Genomic DNA, 20,363 nt, shown 5'->3' with positions numbered 1-20,363 from the left:
ACAACACTCAGTTGATCCTTGATAGTAGTAGCTATTTAATCAGTAAGATAAGCATGCAACCAATTTGAGTTTTTTTATTAGTTTTTTTTTTTTGCATTGTGAAGCGTCTATGTAACTTATAAATTATATAATGTAAGTTATAATTTATAAAAACATAAAAAAATAACTAAATATAAAATGATAAAAATAATTTATCATAAAATAAAAGGATAAATTTTTAATGACACGATTGCAAGCCGCACGTGCTCATAAATACCAACCAAGCAGTAACATCATCGTGGAGATCCATGAGTATTAATATCAAAATGCTTGTGATGGTAACACATGTTGTGCCTGTAAAATTCCAATTTCCAGCCACTTTAGGTATCAGGCAGGTGAAATTAGTTATTTTTTAAAATATTTTTATTTAAAAATATGTTAAAATAATTTTTTTATTTTAAAAAAATTATTTTTAATATTAGTACATCAAAATCATCTGAAAACACTAAAAAAATATTAATTTAAATTTAAAAAATAATAAGTTTTTTCAAAAATATTTTTAAAATGTAAAAATAAACAAATCATTAGCAAACATTAGGTTATTGCTTGCGTTTTATTGACAATAAAACCAAGTATTTTTTTAAAAAAATGTAAAAATAAAAGGAAGAGAATACAGGCTTTAATAATTTGTTTTTTTTTATTTACCAATAAAGTTTGAACTAATTTTAGATCTAGTAGTAGTCTAGTAGTTGACACGCGTAAAAATAAAAGGAAGAGAAAAATCTGTAATGCAGTAGTCTTTTAATATCTCCAAAAATGCTTAAATGACTCCTTAATTCACGCTTATATAATTTGCAATGTGTTTTATATTTATAGCAAACATTTGTTTTTCCACAACAACAAGTTGATCATAATTTATCAAATATCATTCAAATTATTTATTCTAAAATCAAAATCTGGATGTATCATAATTAGACGAGAAAAGTCCTTGCTATTTTTCACCACGCTCTATGCATTAAAATCATTTTTTTCTATTCGAGTTTCGATCATCCAATTAAGCAAAGGAGACGACGATACATTCATGAAAATTATAATTTTTTAACCCAGTTTTACGTAAATTGTAATATATATATATATATATATACAGTCAGACTCGGCTAGTCCGACAAGATTGATCAGTCAAACCTCATTGGATCAACTTCGATTTATTTTTCAAAAAAAGAAAAATAACACCAGTTTAATAAAAACAATTAACTCATTAATTAACGAGTCGATGCGGTAATCTAAATCATTTTCAGGTCGATCTCTGACCGTACTTGATAACATGAAAAAAAAAACCAATGGGATTTAATAATTAATTTAAAAGTAAAACATGGTGGTCCCCACATAAAAGAAGGCGTGTCTGGTGCTAAACCCTTCTGTTACGGAAAGACGAAAAAACTAAGCTGTAGCAGTAGCAAGCGAACGTCCGTCTCCGTCTCCTTTCCTCTCTCGCCTCATCAACAGCAAAGAGCAAACTACTCTTCACTACACAATCCTTCAGCCACTGATTATATAAATAAATAAAAAGTATTCTGAAAAAGCTCCAAACACGAACACCATTCTTTCCCGAGAGAGAAACACACTTACTACACTCACATTTCCAGCCAACCAGCTACATTGACCGTACAATGAGGAGAAGCAGTTAAGATCTTGATTTATGACCGTCTAATCTTGTTTGATTTTTTTCATCAAGATGGGGAGTGTGTCTTCTGATGATGATGGTGGTGGTAGTGAAAGGTGCGGGAGCTATAGTTTGAGTGCCGACGTCAGCGAGTCGGAGAGCTGTACTAGTTCGAGTAATTTCTCGTGTCGGCGAGGGCTTGGTCGTGATGGTGGTGGTGCTTCGAGTTCGATGACGTCATCTCCGCGTCCGGTGGCTGGAGGTTTCTGTTTTCCGGCGCCGGTTATGGTTCCTGTTATTGGTGGTAAAGATGTGGTGGTCTGGGGCTCAAAGAATGAGAAACGAAGGGAGACTGATTTGTCTGGTAAATATATATATATATATATATTTTTTTTTTTTTTCATTTTAGTGGATTTTAATTTTTATGATTTTCTAGTTACTATTTTTTTTATCATTTTTTCAAAGAAGCAAAAAATTTGATTCTGAGATTTATTTATTTTCTGAAAAGACTGATTTATTTGCTTTAAATTTCTTAACATTATTCAAATTTATTTTCACTAATTTTGGATTTTTTCATGAACATTTTCATAGAGGTTGAGATGATGAAAGAAAGATTTGCTAAGCTTCTACTAGGAGAGGACATGTCTGGTGGTGGTAAGGGAGTCTGTACTGCACTTGCCATCTCAAATGCCATTACAAATCTCTCTGGTCTGTATTTTCATTGGCTGTATTAGTGTTGTTAATGTGTGGTGCCCATATGGATTTGAGTTCAATCTTGGGTTGTAATTGCAGCGACTGTTTTTGGCGAGTTGTGGAGGTTAGAGCCATTGTTGCCGCAAAAGAAGTCGATGTGGAAAAGGGAAATGGAATGGCTGTTATGTGTGAGTGATTCGATTGTTGAGCTTGTACCTTCGATGCAGCAATTTCCTGGTGGGGGAACTTATGAGGTTATGGCAACTAGACCACGCTCGGATTTGTATGTGAATCTGCCCGCGCTCAAGAAGCTTGATGCTATGTTGATTAGTATGCTTGACGGGTTTTGTGAAACGGAGTTTTGGTATGTTGATCGGGGGATAGTTGTGGCTGATGGTGGTGATTGTGATGCCTATCCGTCGGGTATTTCTGGGGGGAGGCCTTCTACTAGGCAGGAAGAGAAATGGTGGTTGCCATGTCCAAAAGTGCCACCAAATGGGTTGTCAGATGATGCAAGGAAGAGGTTGCAGCAGTGCAGAGATTGCACCAATCAGATATTGAAAGCAGCAATGGCTATTAATAGTAGCGTGCTAGTTGAGATGGAAATACCCACTGCTTACATGGAGACCTTGCCCAAGGTAAAGTTTTGTGTATCTTGAAATAACAAGTCCTTAGGACTGGTATAATTATCCCCTGCAGCATGTGTCTTGTTCTGCTTCATTCTTTGTCTGCACCATTTTTTACTTGGCAAATTGTTTGATTACATTTGGAGGAGGTTCTGTTGTCATATTTGCCTCCTAGCAATAACTTTTATCTTTTAAAACTGAAAGAGTTAATAAATCATGCACCTTGAACTTTTTCTTATTTTAATTTTGCTATTGGGCTTTTGGATGCTAAACTCACAATATGCTGTTTTTTCTTCTGTGATGCTATCAGAATGGAAAAGCTTGCCTTGGTGATATCATCTACCGCTACATAACCGCTGAGCAGTTCTCACCAGATCGCCTCCTCGATTGCCTTGACCTTTCAACAGAACATTATACTCTGGAAATAGCAAACAGGATCGAGGCAGCGGTGCATGTATGGAAGCAGAAAGATCATAAAAAACATACCCATAACATGAGAATTAAGCACTCGTCATGGGGCGGCAAGGTCAAGGGCTTTGTTACAGATTCGCATAAGAACCAGATTTTGACCCAACGAGCAGAAACTCTCCTACAGAGCTTAAGGCTTCGTTTCCCTGGCCTCCCACAAACAACTTTGGATATGAACAAGATTCAATATAACAAGGTAGTTGCTTCAATTCTTCGTCGGAATCTAGAATTCTAACCTAATTCTCCTAATCAACATCATAAAATAACTTTGCATGCGGTGAATCCCTTTCAGATGAATCCAAAAGTGCTGCAATAACGAATAAATTGTTCAAGAGACAATTATGTTATTGCATTCATCACTCAAATACACTGTTTAGTCCATCCAGACAGGGGCGGGGCTACATGTAAGAGAACGGGGGCAATCGCCCCCCTTAATTTTATCAAAGAATTCTAATAGTCCCTGATAGTTTAAGGATTTTGAATTTACCCCCCTTTTCTAGACATTTTCTCCCCATAGTTTCCCATTACTCCCTAACATATCTACTAAAGAATAATTTACTTAGAATAATTGTACATGAGATTATCATTTTTTATAATACGACTTTGATGCAATAATTTTGTTTAAATCCAATATTACATAATAAAATAATGTTATTTGTAATACCTATTGAAATAGTATTTTTATTTTTGCCCCTCTTAATTATGAATACTAGCTCCCCCCCTGCATCCAGCAACAGTTCTGCCCATGCTAGACATGCTTTGCGGATTATGAAAGGTTTATTTTCTTGCAGGATGTCGGGCAGTCAATTCTCGAAAGCTACTCAAGAGTAATGGAGAGCTTGGCCTTCAACATTATGGCAAGGATAGATGATGTTATTTACGTAGATGATGCAATAAAGCAATGTGCTGCAGCAGAATCGATGTCCCTCTTCAACAGAGGAGGATTAGGAGGTCTTCCCATCCAGAAGAGAATGTCTCCTAGCCCCTTCTCAATCCAACAAAGCCCTTTTGCCTCTCCATTTGCAACGCCTACGTATTGTGCTTCGACTCCAGTGTCCGGAAGTCCAGAAAGGGTGCCATCCTCCCTAAAGAGGGGCAAACCTAAGGAAGCACCTGATCGTAAGTTGGAAAAACCACTGTCATCTGACTTTGAGACGGTTTGGACATACACAGGCAACCTTAGTTCAAGAAGAGTTTCTGGAGATGCTCCTGAACGAGATTGACTTTGAAGCTCTCACCATCCTGAGTGAGATTAACTGTTATTCTATAAATGCAATCAAGAAAACACATTAATGTGATCTGGATGGATATATAATGGCTGAGGAGCATGTAGAATTCATATCTCTAGCCTTGTATATTGTTTAGCAATAGATAGATTATGCTCTAAATTTTTGATGTAGTCCCTTTTCAATTAAGCTGCAAGTGAGGGAAAGCTTACTTCTATCTATGTCAGGAGAAAATTATGCTGAGTCAGCCAATTGGCACACTGGAAAGAGATTACCTACATTTTCAGCGTTGACTAATTGGATATGGGCATGTACAAAATCCAACTCAGTAGAGTAACTTGCTGAAGATTAATTATAATAATAATAACAAAAATAAAAATAAAAAAAGGTGAGTCAACAGCACTTGTTTACAGAAAACAAAAACGATTAGTTCTGAATCCAGAGTCATTTGGATCTTTCTACTCAAGGCAATAAATGGAAACTACAGGAGCGCTCCCTCAAACAACCAGCTTCGCACCCTCCACGATCTGATTGCAATGAGTTTTTACTCAAATTAATCAGGCAACCTTTTGGTGAGGAGATTTCATCCACTTGCTAGACTGAACAAAAGCTGTTGCCTAGCTCTCAACTAACATGAGATAAAGGCTCAAATCACTAAAACATTTTGGTACTCACAGAGAACGTGAAAGCCATAACTGATTAAACTTCTCAAATAGCACTGGAAGCTTCAGCTCATCGCTTCACTTCTAAACCTCCTCAAGTCATCAGGTAAATACATTAATGGACAGGTATACGAGCACCAAGCTCTGCTGATATTTTATCAGTGCGGCCATGAAAAGGACAACTATTATTCACTTCTCTATCAACAGCTCTTCCAGTTGGTTTTGATTCTGCACCTGTTGTATTGACCATATCAGCAAAGAACATGTCATTATACAGAAAAAGAAAAAAAGAAGTGGAACAATGTTTGTAAATAAAAAATGAACGTGATATCAGATACAAGGGCAGATTTACTAATGCATGATGATTGTACTAAAGATAAATAATAGACTCCATCCCACTTAAATTTGACGGTCACATTGCAAGGCATATGTTCGTACAGTCCAGCAGGAAAGATTTGCCACTTGAAATTACAAACAACAATTAATTAACTGATTAGATTAAGAAAACAGTGAGATATGAATGTCCTGTTACCAACTATCAAAGCAACTGAAATTCTGTTTTTTGGCAACAATGTTCAAGCATTCACAACGAAGCCAAAAAACTGGAAGGACACAGGGTTAGGAGGAAGGAAGGATTTCCATGTAAAGTAGAACCTTGAAGTAAAACATTTCCAACAGAATCCAAAATCAGTTCATAGTGTTGCCTTGAGATTATGTAATTTGACAGCTCTCTTTGGAAATGCTCAATTACAGAAGTTGATAGGTGAACCATGCTCTCTCACTCAAAAAGGGCATATGACTGACAGTCTTGGCTTGTCGCCACTCACATTTAAGGTTGAAAAATAAAACCAGAATGACCTGTCCTGAGCCTATGACACAATGGAGGGATGTAAGTTGATGATGCAAATGCATAGGAAGGCAGGTCGGGGCATAGTTTCCATTATTCCTCACAAATATATTAAGTGGTCTAGCCAGAATCTAGCCTCTAGAGATAGATCGTCTCAGAAGAGGCATCACTAAATGCCTCACCTAGAATGGGTTCCCCTCCCACCCAATGCATCCATACCTATTTTCAGCACAACATTGCCAGTTTACTTATCATGGATCAACTATGACCTGTGATTCCAAGGGCCATTTGGATACACAACTATCAAGACATGAAGCTGAAAAACACATCCAAACTGCAAGCCGAACAAGTTGAGAAATCTACAGAGTAAATAGCAAAATCCAGGCAGGATAAACTAGCACACAAAAATAAAATTTCAACTTCATGAAAACAATTACACCGTGGGAACAAAAAAAAGTGAACACTTACTTCCAATGAAGTTGAAGCAACCCAATCAGGAGGTGGCCAGAACATCTTGGAGTAATCAGGAAAATTCCTTAAAGGTCCTATACAACCACTCTCCAATTCAAACACACCTATATCACGACCAATCATTGATCCATCATCTCCTTCCTCTCTCGAATAAAAGAAATTATCCTCAAAAAATATACAATTGCCCTTGCAACCAGAAAGCTCAGAAGCCGATGCAGAAAACGTGGAATCATCACCTAAAAACAACACTCGATCTTCCAAATTCTTCACCTCGATCCAACTCTTCCCTTCTTCATTCAACTTAAAAACCTTAAACCGAACCGTCCTCTCACTCATATACTGAACAAGATCCTGCACAACATCGTTGCCAATACTCAACCCTTCATCAGTATCAATACTCAAATACATATCAACCAGCAACAAATCCCCCTTCGACTCAACCAAATACTTCTTGTCCCCACCAAAAACGGGATCCCCAACCAAACCCAAATCTGTATCCAACGCAACAACCACAGTCCTGCCGGTATTATCCACGGCATAAAACCTCCCTTTATAAACAATAACGTCATCGAAAGGCGATGGCATTTCATTAATAATAGTCCATCTCTTATCACCACTCTTAAACATAGCCAACTTCCCAGAAACATGAATTGTTAACAAAACAAACTCGGTTTCGCAATTTAACCAAATCATTACAACTTTCTCCATATATAAATTACCAGCATCAGTAAAACTCGACGAATTGGGCTTGTAACTAACATGATGCAGAACATATTCATGACCCAATTCACGAATTCTCAAATTCATTAAATCTAAAACACGAGGAAGACTACGAGGCAAAGAAGTTGACCTGCACCGTGATAAAGGATCAAACAAGTGTTTTTTACCAGGCACATCTTCTTCGATTTTGACAAGCCAGCCTTGTGGGTCTGTCTGGTTATGGGAATTCGGCAACCCAATGAGGAATATACTTCGCTTGAACAGAGAAAACCCAAAAGAGGTGTGAGAGATACCGTCATTTGGGAGGATCTTGAAGGTGTTTGATGATAAACGGGGTGATTTCGGAGGGATTGAGGATCGCCATGAATTGCAGACGGAACGGAAACGGAGGAGGTCTGTGGAGGTGTCTAGGCATTTGGAGATGAGTTCTATGAGATCTTTTGGAAGGTGGGTCCACTCTGCCATGGTGGGTTTTTCTCGAGGAAGTGAGGGAAAATTGGAAAGAAAACACCGTGGATGGGGTGAGAATTTAAAGTTGTATGGATTTTGCCCTGAAGCTTGTTAAAATCGAAGATGGGCTGCGTTTTGCTTGTACAAGCCCATCACAATTTTGCCGATAGCATCTATGATATATTAAATTGTGATCTGAATAATTTTTTTCTATCCTTTTTAATTTATTACACGGGAATTTTAGAAGCTACTAGCAAAAGAAAAAAAAAGCAGAAGCAATTATTATGAAAAAGTATGTTTTTTTTGGCATTTAATCTCAATCTATTCTTATGATATTTTGTCTAGAAATTTGTCATTCAAAATTAAAAGAATTTAATATCTTGTAGCATATAATCTGTTAAACACATTTATAAACCAAATTGTCTCCCCCTTTTTTTAAAGAAAAATACTACTACTAATTTTGTAAAAAACAAGAACGAAATTCTGTTAATTCAAAACTGTTAAAAAAAGTAGTTATTAACAGAAAAATACTAGTTCTTTTACAAATATTAACCAAATAAAGAGAATAACGAGATAAGTTACGCTTAAACATATATTGTACAGGGGCCGCGGCTAGCGCAGGCCCCCTCTATCACAAATTTTGACGTACACTCTCCCACTTGGGGAGATGTTAGACAGGTGCACCTGCTAAGTGCAATGCAAGCCACAAGCCTAGGCCTGAGCCTTTCGGATCGCCCAAAGACCCCGTCCAGGTAAGTATGTGGTAAAGGTGCCCGTCCATTCTACTTTATGCGCTTTTCGCTCTGTCTTTATTACTTCTTTCCGATATGGGATACCAACAACTGTATCCTGTTCTTTATATACGTGTAAGATGCCAAAGATAAATAAATTAATAGTATGTAATGTTTTTTAGGTTTTTGAAGGAAATGGAGAGGAAAGCAAGCCCTTAAGTGGGGGTGTTTGACACCATTTATATTTTTGTTTCTATATGTTTTTTTTTAAATATTTTTAGATTGAAAAAACATTAAATTAATATTTTATAGTATTTTTTATAGTTTTATATATTGATATAAAAAAATATTTTGATAAAATTTTAAACAAGAAATTATTTTGAAAAGTACTTTATACCGTAATCTATAACTCTAAATTTCTAAAATAATATATTTTTAGATCTGGAGATACTTGGTTGAATCAACTTTAATGATTTGTTGATTAGGCTATATCGGTGAAAAAATCTAGATTCTTCTACTAAAAATATTTTGTTTTATTTTTAAAAAACCGTGATGTAGAATAGCTTTTCTTGCTATAACGTTGAACTCTCTAAAGTAAGTTGTAATTAATAGTATGTAATTATTGACGACGTTTTAAAGTTTTAATGAATACAATTTGAATTTTTATGCCGCAGGAGAATATGATGACATGTAAAGTTTAGTTTTTTGTAAGAACAAGATGTGGTTTCTTTGTGCTCCGATGCATTAAATTTTGGGAGATATGAATTACATTCAACTGCAATTAAAGGCATGAGAATTCGCTAGTGATAATCGCAAAAGATATTGATCTCAAAATACATTATAAATTATAACGGTAAATCATATTTTGAATTTTCTACTCTACATTATCGGCCTCTGAAAACGCATTCCAGACAACGTAAGACTCAAAAATTTTCTACTTATATTAGATAGGGGCCGCGGCTAGCGCAGGCCCCCTCTACCACAAATTTTGACGTACACTCTCCCACTTGGGGAGATGTTAGACTGATGCACCAGCTGAGTGCAATGCAAGCCACCAGCCTAGGCCTGAGCCTTATTGATCGCCCAAAGACCCCGTCCAGGTAAGTATGTTGTTAAGTGGCCCGTCCATTCTATTTTATCCGCCTTGCGTCCTGTCTTTATTGCTCTATTCCCGATGTGGGATACCAACGACAAACTGTATATTACTCTTTATATATGTGTTAGGTGCCACAGATAAATAAATTAATAGTATGTAATTTTATTTTTTTGGTTTTCAAAGGAATTGAAGAGGTAAGCAGGCAGAACATATGTTTTTAATTTTATATATTTTTTATTTTAAAAAATATTTTTTAGTATTTGTTTTGATAGTTTTGTTATGTTAATTAAAAAAATTTATTTTAATATATTTTCAAATAAAAAATTATTTTAAAAATTACTTTGTACCACAGTCCAACCAAAACTTTCTGTTTCCTAAAAAACTCGGCTGAATCAACCTAAGTCGATTTAGAATTTGCTTGAGGCTAGATCGGTGCAAACATATGTATAGCTACAGTTTCCTTGGCACTTGCTAAGTTGCTGCAGAAGTGGGAGAAGGGATTGAAGAATACCATGCTCCGTGAAAGCATCTTTAATTCGGTTAAAAAAGAAGAAGAGGGAAGCATTTTAATAGATTGTAGCCTGGGACTTAGTTACTCACACCAAGATCGGAGGGTGGTTTAGGCTTGAAAGTTTTTTTTAAAAGGAATGGAACTCAGCCTGTGTTGACAATGGTTCTTTAAGGGTTGCAGGAGGGTAGAGTTGCCTGGGAGCTAAGAATTCCAAATGACCGTAGTTGGAATGGGAAGAAAGTTCTAAAACTGGGGTCTGATTTAGGATTACATATGTGGAGCACAGGTAGGGGAGAGGAAAAAAAACATTTGTTTAGGGTGGAATCATTGGCACTCTTTGGGACCCTTGGCTAAAGAGACCTGGAAGCCTCTTACCGATGAATCTGGCTTGATCGATGCTACAAAAGTTCAGGTCTTTGCACAGTTGAGATGGCCAAGCCAAGATCAGATGACATGATGAGCATTGAAATCCCTATTTGCAGTGGTAATAAGGATTCTGTAATATGGAATCCATCCAACCAGCCATCCTTGCTATCTTATGCATCAGAATCTTTAGTTATATGGTAGCATTCAAATCTCACTGTGCATTGTCAGATACCTTGAGCCTTTGAAGGATGCCAGTTCAAGCCATCACTTTAGAGACATCACGCCACGTTATAAAAACGAAAGCCACCACCACATCCAGAACTGAAAACTGACTCCATGTTTCTTACACAATTGGTTCTTTATAAAACTTATGCTCATCTCAAAAGATTTCATGCTTAGAGTTTGGAGAACCAGAAGAAAAAACACTTCGGCACTTTTTTTTTTTTTTGGTTAAGTATCTTGTAAACACTTCGGCACTTTGCTAGTACAGGATAATAGTTTCTTGAGGACCCAGAGAGTTGATATCCCACATCGGGAAGAGAACACTGAAGGCGGGACCAGAGTCACGTAAATTACAATGGGTGGGCCCCAGTATTTTCTCAGACTGCGTTTCGGGCAAACAAGGCCCTGGCCTAGTCTGGTAGCCCGCATTGCACTCGGTGGCTGCGCCCAAAGTTCACAGTGATATTTTCAAGATTTGACAGAGCCTGTAAACAATCATTTAATCTGTTAAATTGAAGTGCAATCGAAAAACAAGATCTGAACCAAGTGCAATAACATAATTTTGTCAAGATATTCAAGGCCATATTAATAGATTGCTTTGAATCCGTGCCGTTCACTTCTTCAGAGAACAAACACAATATATGGCAGTGTATTTGGCAGTATAGTTAGTATTACTTTTCAAGTAATTTTTTATACTGAAATATATATTAATGATTTTTTTTTATTTTTTAAAAATAATTTTAATATCAGCATATTAAAATTATATAAAATATATTAAATTTTAATAAAAAAAATTTAAATTTTTTAAAAACATGGTTTACACCGTATTTTTAATTATATTCATGAACATGAGGCAATGTTCTAAGTTGTCCTCAGTGTCTGTTTTGTTTATGTAAAGACTATTTTTCTTGAGATAGTGTAGAAGATAAAGTTTAGGCTTTTCCTTCGTGTTTTTTTTTCTAGGAAGAGATGCATATGATCATAAAGGGTACTTTAGGAAGTATAAATAGAAGCTGGGCTATTTTGTAAACAAAGTTTAGCATTTGTACTTGTTTGTAATATATATAATCCCATTGTATAATCAGTTAATCACAAACCTATGTACAAACCCAAGGCCAGTCCTCCTCTGAACCCAAGCCCAAAACCACTCCTTCTCTCCTGGCCTCTCTCTATAAAAACCTTCACCGCAAGCCTAACACTTCGGTTCTCTACATCCCTGCCTGTGCCCTGCTGATCAAACCGAACAAGAAACAGAGAAAAGTCGAAAGCATTTTAAACATGGACGTCAACAAGCAGAACATTAGTAGAAGGAAAAACCAGACAAATCCCTCAACTTCAACTCAAAATGTTTTTGGAGCCAACAAACTAGAAATTGGTGAAAATGATGCTTCACGTTTAATTGGTAGCATTATTGAAAAGGGTATTTCGGAAACCCCACAAAACAAGCCTGCTCCTCCTCCTCAGCTCACCGTTTTGCCTTTCCCTGTTGCTCGCCACCGCTCCCATGGTCCTGTAAGCCCCTTTACACAGTCTTTTGCGTTTTAGACTATCAGTTTTCTCAGCTTCAAATTTGAAGCCAATATATTTGACATATTGGGTCTTGTTTCTTGTTAATGAAAGAAAAGGTCTTGAGCTTTCGAGAAAGTTTTGAACTTTGGTTTTTGTTTCAGAGCTGGAGAAGAGAAGTAGTTGATTTTATTAGGGCTAGGATATGGTTTAGTTGAGTTTCTATTGCTTTAGAGCTATTAAAATAAAGGGACGTAGTGGATAGTTCAAAAAGTTTTTGAATTTCACACAATTTGACCAATCTTGGTGGTTCTTTTGTTTTGTTTTGGATTTTGATGAAATTATTCATGGTTGCGTGGTGGATGTTTATGAATGTATATGTTGATTTGATTAATTGCAGCATTGGGGTCCGATAAGTAGCAGAAAGGATGCTAATGATGATAATGAGGATGATGGTGAAGAAGATGATGATGATTCTATTTACTCTAATCCAATATCGGCTTTTGCGCATCCAGTAAAGAGGAAGCAGAAAAAGGGTTTGGATCTTAGCCGGTGGAGAGAGTTGGTCCCGAGTGATAATTCATTGGAGATTGACGAGGTAGAAAAAAATAGGGCTGGATTAAAGAAGACAGGAAAATATAGGAAGGATGGAGAAGCAGTAGATCACGTGGAGAATAGAAAGTTGTTAAATGACCCCTTTCGAGCTAGTGAGGTTCCAATGGAAGTGGATATAGAAACGGATTTAAGTTCTTCTATGCCTCCAGCTAAAGTGAAAGAGTCTGTCACTTCTGTAGCTGATATAGAGATAAATAACCGTGCATTGTCAGAGATGCTAAAGAAGCGAGAGCAGCTCAATCAAACTGTAGTTTCTAGCTCTGGTTTCAATAGTCATGGGAATGAACAAGGGTCTAAACTTCTCGAGAGTGAGATTGATGCAGAAAATCGTTCCCGGTTGCAGAGCATGTCAGCTGAAGAGATTGCAGAAGCACAGGCTGAGATAATGGAGAAGATGAACCCTGAGTTGTTGAACTTGCTGAAAAAACGTGGCCAAGAAAAATTGAAGAAGAAAAATGTCTCGAGTTCAGACGAGGCTGTCAGTGGTCAAGTGGATAGTATCCCAATTGAGAATCGCTTGATCAAACACTCAGAGATTTCTCCTCATGCAGGGAGTGAGAGGCCAGAGATGATGACAGTGAATATATCAAAAGACACAAAGAGTGGGCCAGATAACAATGTGCTGCATGATTTAAGCACAACCAGTGGCTGTTTGTGGAATACTTGGAGTGAGAGGGTTGAGGCAGTTAGAGGATTAAGGTTTTCTTTGGAAGGGACTGTTATTGCAGATGAACCCGATACTGGTATGACTAAAGTCTTATTCTTATCCCTTTTGTTGTTAGATTATTTGTTCTTTATCCATATCACCCATTCATTTAAAAAAAAACGATGAAAGAAATTCTGATTCTCTAATTTACTCCACAACCTATTGTCATTCGGTTTGTTTGGGTGATATCTTTTTAGTCATATATCATTCTCAGTTTTGTTATCTTTGGTGGATTTATTGAGCATTGAGTAATTAGCAATTACACCTCATCATGCTATTTGATTTGCTTAATTGATTGCTGATGGTTCCTCCCATAATCACGAAGGCCAAAACCTGTAGGTTTTGGTATCTTAGGCAAGAAGATAATCAAGTAGCCAAGTTTAAAATCTTCAGTCTTCAGTAGACAATAAGAAGTTCTAATGTCTAACATAATAATAACCCAAGAAAGTTTTGTAGCTCGGTGATCACCTTTGCCCATTGTTTAACGAGCACTTTTAGATATAAAGGTTATTCAAACTTCCTCACCTTTGGTCATAAACCAGTAATAATTTTAGTATTCACAGTTATTCTTTCTAATTTCATGTTAAACCTCTTTGAAAGCATGTTGTTGAACCTGGTTCTGTTATCTGGAATAATAGTAGATTTTTTTTGCGATAAACTTACATTTTAGATGCAGTCTTTATTTACAGGGGTAACAGATGCCGTGTCATGAAATTGATTATTCTTTTTTGTTTTGTAGGTAATATATCCAGTGACAATGGGCTTAGCGCTGATAATGTAGCTGAACGCGACTTCTTGCGGACTGAGGGAGACCCTGGTGCAGCAGGATACACAATCAAAGAAGCAGTGCAACTTACTAGAAGTGTGGTCAGTTAACATCATTCATAGCTCACCAATTAGTTTTAAGTGAATTAATTTCAAATTTTGGCTTTCTTGAATAAATGGAAAGCAACACCTTATGATTTTTTTTATATGATTCTTGTGCAAAGCTAATTTTGTTAGTTTCAGATTCCGGGACAACGGGCTCTTGCATTGCATCTTCTTGCATCTGTGCTTGATAATGCGATACATAGTATCCAACAAAATAAAGTTGGATCTACTGTGAGCAATGCTAATCAAGTTGACAAGTCAGATGATTGGGAGGCTATTTGGGCCTTTGCACTTGGCCCTGAACCTGAGCTTGTTTTAGCATTGAGGTTGGTCACTCCAGAATTCTTTTACTGTTTATTGTCACAGCCCTTTGACAATGATGATTGAATCACTTGCTTCATACAATTACACAATAGTAAACTTAATGTTGTTTTGATTTGTAGGATGTGTATTGATGATAATCACCATTCTGTAGTTTTAGCTTGTGCAAAAGTTATTCAGTCTGTACTCAGTTGTGATTTGAATGAGACTTTCTTTGAGATTTCAGAGGTAAAGTTCTGGACATTTTCTTCGTAGCTGAGCATATCTCTGGCATCAGTTGACTTTGAGTTTGATATATTGTGCTTGCAGAAAATTGCAACTTGTGAGAAGGATATCTTCACTGCTCCTGTTTTTCGAAGCAAACCAGACATTGATGCTGGTTTTCTTCATGGTGGTTTCTGGAAGTATAATGCTAAACCTTCTAATATTATGGCTTTCTCCGAGGATATCGTTGATGAAGAGATTGAAGGCAAACACACAATTCAGGATGATATTGCTGTTGCTAGCCAGGATTTTGCTGCAGGTTTGGTTAGGATGGGAATCCTTCATAAGATGCGCTATCTTCTGGAAGTAAGTGTAGTTATATTGACAAGAAAAAAACATCATTTTGTGATTAAAGTCAATGTGGGTGAACTGACTATCACTTCTACAATGTTTTACTTAAGGATGAGTTCTGTTGGAGGTCTGTAAAATGGAGACGGATGTGAATTTAGTTTTTTTTTTTTTTTTTTTTTTGCGCTTGTCACAGAATTGTTCTTAGTGCTTCTTTCAGAATAACGGATGTTTGAAATTACTAACACTCAAATTGGAAGACATATTTTAGAACCGTACAAAATATAATTTACTCTTTTGTTGAATTATTGTGTCCTGCATTATTGATTTAAATGATCGTTCCCTCGTGCATAGTTATTGTATTTTGATCTGCAGTTTTCTATGTCCGATTTCAGGCTGACCCTTCTGCTCCTTTGGAAGAATGCATAATTTCTATACTTCTCGGTATAGCAAGGCATTCCTTAACATGTGCAAATGCAATTATGAAGTGTCAAAGGCTTGTCAATATGGTTGTCCACAGGTTTACTATGGGAGATAATATAGAAGTTCGCCCTTCTAAAATAAAATCTGTTAGGCTTTTGAAGGTAAGAAGTTTCTGCACGTTTCTGAACAGTTATAAATTGGCGCCTGGTCCTATTTATTCTATTGCATGGTTAATGTCTGTAATGCTTCTTTCAAGACAGCCATTTTAATGTTCTATTTTGATGTCAAACAGGTGTTGGCTCAATCTGACAAGAACAATTGCATTGAGTTAATAAAGAATGGGTTTGTCCAGGCTATGACATGGCATCTGTATCGGTATACTTCCTCCCTTGATTACTGGATAAAATCTGGGAAGGAGATCTGTAAACTATCATCAGCTTTGATGGTTGAAGAACTACGTCTTTGGAAGGCCTGCATCCATTATGGGTGCTGTATATCATGCTTTTCAGATATCTTCCCTGCACTGTGCTTGTGGTTGAATCCACCAACATTCACGAAACTTCAAGAGAACAATGTTCTCGGTGAATTTGCTTCAGTCTCCAAGGAGGCATATCTTGTTTTGGAGGCATTGTCTAGAAATCTTCCAAATTTCTATATGCAGAAACATGCAAGCAATCAGATGTCAGATTGTGCTGGTGATGAACAAGAAAGTTGGTCTTGGAGCTTCGTGACTCCAATGATTGATTTAGCTCTAAAATGGATAGCATCCATAAGTGATCCATACATTTCTAAAATCTTTGAGTGGGAGAAAGGAAATAGGAGTGAATTTGTTTTTCAAGATTCATCTATTAGTTCCTTGTTGTGGGTCTATTCAGCTGTCTTGCATATGCTCTCCACATTGCTTGAGAGATTGATCCCAGAGGATGCCTTGAGACTCCAAGGAAGTGGTCAGCATGTGCCATGGTTGCCAGAATTTGTTCCTAAGATTGGACTTGGAGTTGTTAAAAATGGGTTTTTGAGCTTCATTGATGAACTGTGCCATTTGAGACAGCACAGTAACTCTGAAACATCATTAGCTTCTGTTTGTTGCCTCCATGGTCTAATCCGTGTTTCTGAATCCATTGATAATTTGATTCAATTAGCTAAGAGTGGGGTCCATAGTCCACCTTCCCAAGAATACAGATTCTCAGGAGAATCAAAGATACTCGAGGATGGGATACTAAAGAGTTCTTTGGTTGAATTGAAATGTGTGCTTAATCTTTTTATTAAGTTTGTAACATCAGAATGGCACTCTGTGCAGTCAATTGAGACATTTGGTAGAGGAGGACCAACTCCAGGGGCAGGAATTGGTTGGGGTGCCTCTGGTGGAGGATTTTGGTCCATGACTGTTTTGTTGGCTCAAACAGATGCCAGAATGCTAACCAGCATGCTAGAAATCTTCCAGAACTTGTCTACCACAGAAGTTCCAACTGATGAAGAAATGGCGATCGCAATGAACATGATCTCTTCTCTATTAGGAGTTTTCCTAACCATTGGACCAAGGGATAAGCCTGTTATGAAGAAGGCGCTGGATATTTTGCTTGATGTCCCTGTTCTTAAGTATCTTGACTTCTATACACGGAGATTTCTACAATTGAATGAGAGAGTGAAACTTTTTGGATGGGAATATAAAGAAGAGGACTATGTGTCCTTTAGCAACACATTGGCTTCTCACTTTAAGAATAGATGGTTGTCTGTGAAGAGGAAATTGAAAGCCACACCAGAGGACAATTCCAAGGGAAAATCATCCCTGGAAACCATACATGAGGATCTGGACATATCAGACATGACATGGCATGATAATCACTTAACTTCTTTGACAGCAGAGTGGGCTCACCAGAGACTGCCGCTTCCCTTGCATTGGTTTCTCAGTCCAATCGCAACCATCTCCAATAACAAACAGGGTTGTCTTCAAAGTTCTTCTGATACACGGAATCCTACTGAGCACACCCATGATACAATTGAAGTTGCTAAAGGCGGGCTTTTCTTTTTACTAGGCCTGGAAACCATGTCCTCTTTCCTGCCTACTGATGCTCCCTCTCCTGTTCGCTTCACACCTTTAATTTGGAAGTTGCATTCTCTATCTGTCGTACTACTTAGTGGAATGGGTGTGCTTGAGGATGACAAGAGTAGGGATGTTTACGAAGCCTTGCAAAACCTCTATGGTCAGCTTCTTGATGAATCAAGATCTGTTAGAAGTGCTGAACACTTTTTGGAGGATAATGTAAATGTACTTCCAGAAACTGGGAAGAAATCTGCCTTGGAGTTTTTGAGGTTTCAATCAGAGATTCACGAGAGTTATTCTACATTTCTTGAAACTCTTGTAGAGCAGTTTGCTTCTATATCCTATGGTGATATAATTTTTGGCCGGCAAGTGGCTGTATATTTGCATCGTTGCACTGAAACTCCCGTGAGACTTGCTGCCTGGAATGGATTGGCCAATGCTCGTGTTCTTGAAATTCTGCCACCTTTGGAGAAATGCTTTGCTGAGGCAGAAGGCTACCTTGAACCTGTTGAGGTACAGCTGCTAACCTTCAACTTATTATATTGGCCATGAACTTATTTTAGTTGAATTTAGTTCTATCTGCAGTCTAGTTCGAGCTTGCATGATTTCCATTCTATGTTGCTTGGACTTGGGATCCATATACGACATGGGTTTGTGTCTGACACATGTATGTATGCCCGAGTCAACTATTTTTAAGAACTTTCCTTCATTTCCAGATAATTGGAGTGTCCGAATGTCCATAGCCATGTCCAAGTGTCCAGTGCTGGACTCAGGTGCTAAGATAAAATGAAGGGTCAAAGCAACATGGGTTTGATTTAATAAGAGAATGAAGCTCTTGTCTTTGGCTGCAACTGGTGGAAATTTCAGGAAAAAAAGGGGAAAGAACATAAGTTTTTGTGTGTTAGGTTATCTTGAGGTTTATAGGAGATATTAAGTGCATTTTCTCTGTTATAATTTGTCTAGGCAGAAATGATGAGATATGAACTAAATGCATGGTTGTGTATTGGTTTCGAGAACAAGCACAAGATCTTGCTTTACTTTTATCTCAGGAATAGTGGTCTTTAGTTTGTCATGGTTGGGCTGGTCTCAAATTTTCACAATTTCAAATAATTTTCGGTCAAGATTTTGCAAGAATTTTAGTATCCAGTAGATTCTGAGTTTAATCAAAATATGCAGACACTTTTTATTTATGAAACTTGGTCCTTTGCAGGACAATGAAGGCATTCTGGAAGCTTATGTCAAAGCATGGGTTTCTGGTGCTCTTGACAGAGCTGCAACTCGAGGATCAATGGCATTTACCCTGGTTCTACACCACCTTTCATCCTTCATTTTCCTGTTTCATGCCAATGACAAGATAACGCTGCGAAATAAGCTTGCAAAATCTCTTTTGCGAGACTACTCCAAGAAGCAGAGACATGAGGTATTAAACTTTTCTGGAGGGCGAACTACCTCTTGGTTTGGTTCTGATTGAATAAGTAGTTTTCTTGACTTTTGCATAACTAAGCCTTAAACATTGGTGAGACATCATTCAAAAAATTCAATATCAAAATCGAAGTGTTTATTTGCTAATATTTTCTAGGTGTTTATAATCTTCTAGCAGCCAATTGTTACTCGTTTATTTGACTTGGTAGCAATCTGGAATGACAATCCATTGCTGCCCTTTCTGTATTTGGACAAAACCAGATTTGTTTTGCGGTCAAAATAAATAAAAAACTTGTAAATGGTGAAGATGTTTTCGGTTTAGGAGTAAGCATCGATATGTTATCTGTATAATAACTATCCAGTTCATGTTACAGGGAATTATGCTGGAATTGGTTCGTTATTACAAGCTATCATCTCGCTTGCCTGAGAAGCAGGAAGGTTTGCCACTGCAGGCCAGTGATATTGAGAAAAGGTTTGAAGTCCTTGTGGAAGCCTGTGACAGAGATTCATCTCTTTTGATTGAGGTGGAGAAATTAAAATCTGCTTTTGTGAAGAAACAGTTTGTTGATAGACTCTGATGTGTACATATATGCAAGAAGATATCTATATATATATATATATATATATATATATATATATATATAGAGAGAGAGAGAGAGAGAGAGTAAAAAGGAAAGGAAAGGAGCATGAGTAATCTACTATGTGAAGTTCTCAATCATGGATTCATGACAAATTTTTGACCGACTCATCAGTAACTTGAAAGGACTGAGCTGTTGATTACTTTATCTGATTATTTTGTCAAGGCACTGTTGGGCAGAGGTTGTTTTGGCCCTTCTACTGTGGGAGGGAATTCCTGCAATGGCTCCCTTCAGTTCAGGGTGAAGCCCTTCAATTTCCCATGTCAAACCTTTTGATTTCCAGCAGTGCCTAGAAATCCTCCACTTCTTCTTCTTCTTTTCCGAAAAGAGATTATCTTGCAATTAATTGCATCTCCATCCATCACCATGGCTGTTGCCAGCTGTGTTGAGGTAGTGTTTGAATTATAATGTTGGTTGTTTTTTAAATTGTTTTATTTAAAAATATATTAAAATATATATATATATATATTTTAATATTAATATATTCTGAAAGCAAAAATAATCACGCTTTTTTATCTCCCCACGGGATATTAAT

At 37.1% G+C, this 20,363-nt stretch overlaps 3 protein-coding genes and 2 non-coding genes across 6 annotated transcripts; 2 read left to right on the top strand and 3 right to left on the bottom strand.

Moving 5' to 3' along the window:
• The first annotated feature begins 1,404 nt into the window (after positions 1-1,404).
• On the top strand, positions 1,405-4,872 carry LOC133679337 (rop guanine nucleotide exchange factor 1). Of its 2 annotated transcripts, none has more exons than XM_062101892.1 (5): positions 1,405-2,006; positions 2,234-2,296; positions 2,435-2,973; positions 3,272-3,625; positions 4,221-4,872. In XM_062101892.1, exons 1-5 carry the CDS (start codon positions 1,715-1,717, stop codon positions 4,650-4,652), a joined length of 1,680 nt encoding a protein of 559 aa, XP_061957876.1. In that variant the 5' UTR covers positions 1,405-1,714; the 3' UTR covers positions 4,653-4,872. The 2 variants fall into 2 exon arrangements, with proteins under 2 accessions (XP_061957876.1, XP_061957875.1); XM_062101891.1 differs by having other exon boundaries at positions 1,406-2,006; positions 2,234-2,350.
• Positions 4,873-4,984: 112 nt separating this feature from the next.
• On the bottom strand, positions 4,985-7,897 carry LOC133679338 (F-box protein SKIP23-like). The gene is made up of 2 exons (XM_062101893.1): positions 6,633-7,897; positions 4,985-5,551 (listed from the first exon to the last, which is right to left on the bottom strand). Exons 1-2 carry the CDS (start codon positions 7,818-7,820, stop codon positions 5,507-5,509), a joined length of 1,233 nt encoding a protein of 410 aa, XP_061957877.1. The 5' UTR covers positions 7,821-7,897; the 3' UTR covers positions 4,985-5,506.
• A 508-nt stretch (positions 7,898-8,405) lies between these two features.
• LOC133680696 (U1 spliceosomal RNA) lies at positions 8,406-8,565 on the bottom strand. Its single transcript, XR_009836376.1, has one exon. It is a non-coding gene; the product is annotated as a U1 spliceosomal RNA (small nuclear RNA).
• A 919-nt stretch (positions 8,566-9,484) lies between these two features.
• On the bottom strand, positions 9,485-9,644 carry LOC133680684 (U1 spliceosomal RNA). The gene has a single exon (XR_009836365.1). It is a non-coding gene; the product is annotated as a U1 spliceosomal RNA (small nuclear RNA).
• A 2,246-nt stretch (positions 9,645-11,890) lies between these two features.
• On the top strand, positions 11,891-20,082 carry LOC133680051 (transcriptional elongation regulator MINIYO). Its single transcript, XM_062102849.1, has 10 exons — positions 11,891-12,243; positions 12,638-13,595; positions 14,298-14,425; positions 14,567-14,754; positions 14,872-14,977; positions 15,059-15,319; positions 15,697-15,885; positions 16,017-18,281; positions 18,979-19,188; positions 19,565-20,082. Exons 1-10 carry the CDS (start codon positions 12,010-12,012, stop codon positions 19,766-19,768), a joined length of 4,743 nt encoding a protein of 1,580 aa, XP_061958833.1. The 5' UTR covers positions 11,891-12,009; the 3' UTR covers positions 19,769-20,082.
• Positions 20,083-20,363: the final 281 nt, after the last annotated feature.

The sequence above is a fragment of the Populus nigra genome, chromosome 19 (assembly GCF_951802175.1).
Source record: "Populus nigra chromosome 19, ddPopNigr1.1, whole genome shotgun sequence".
Classification (NCBI taxonomy): Eukaryota; Viridiplantae; Streptophyta; class Magnoliopsida; order Malpighiales; family Salicaceae; genus Populus; species Populus nigra.
The sequence above is the reverse complement of the archived record's forward strand: the minus strand, read 5'-3'. Positions and strand labels throughout refer to the sequence as shown.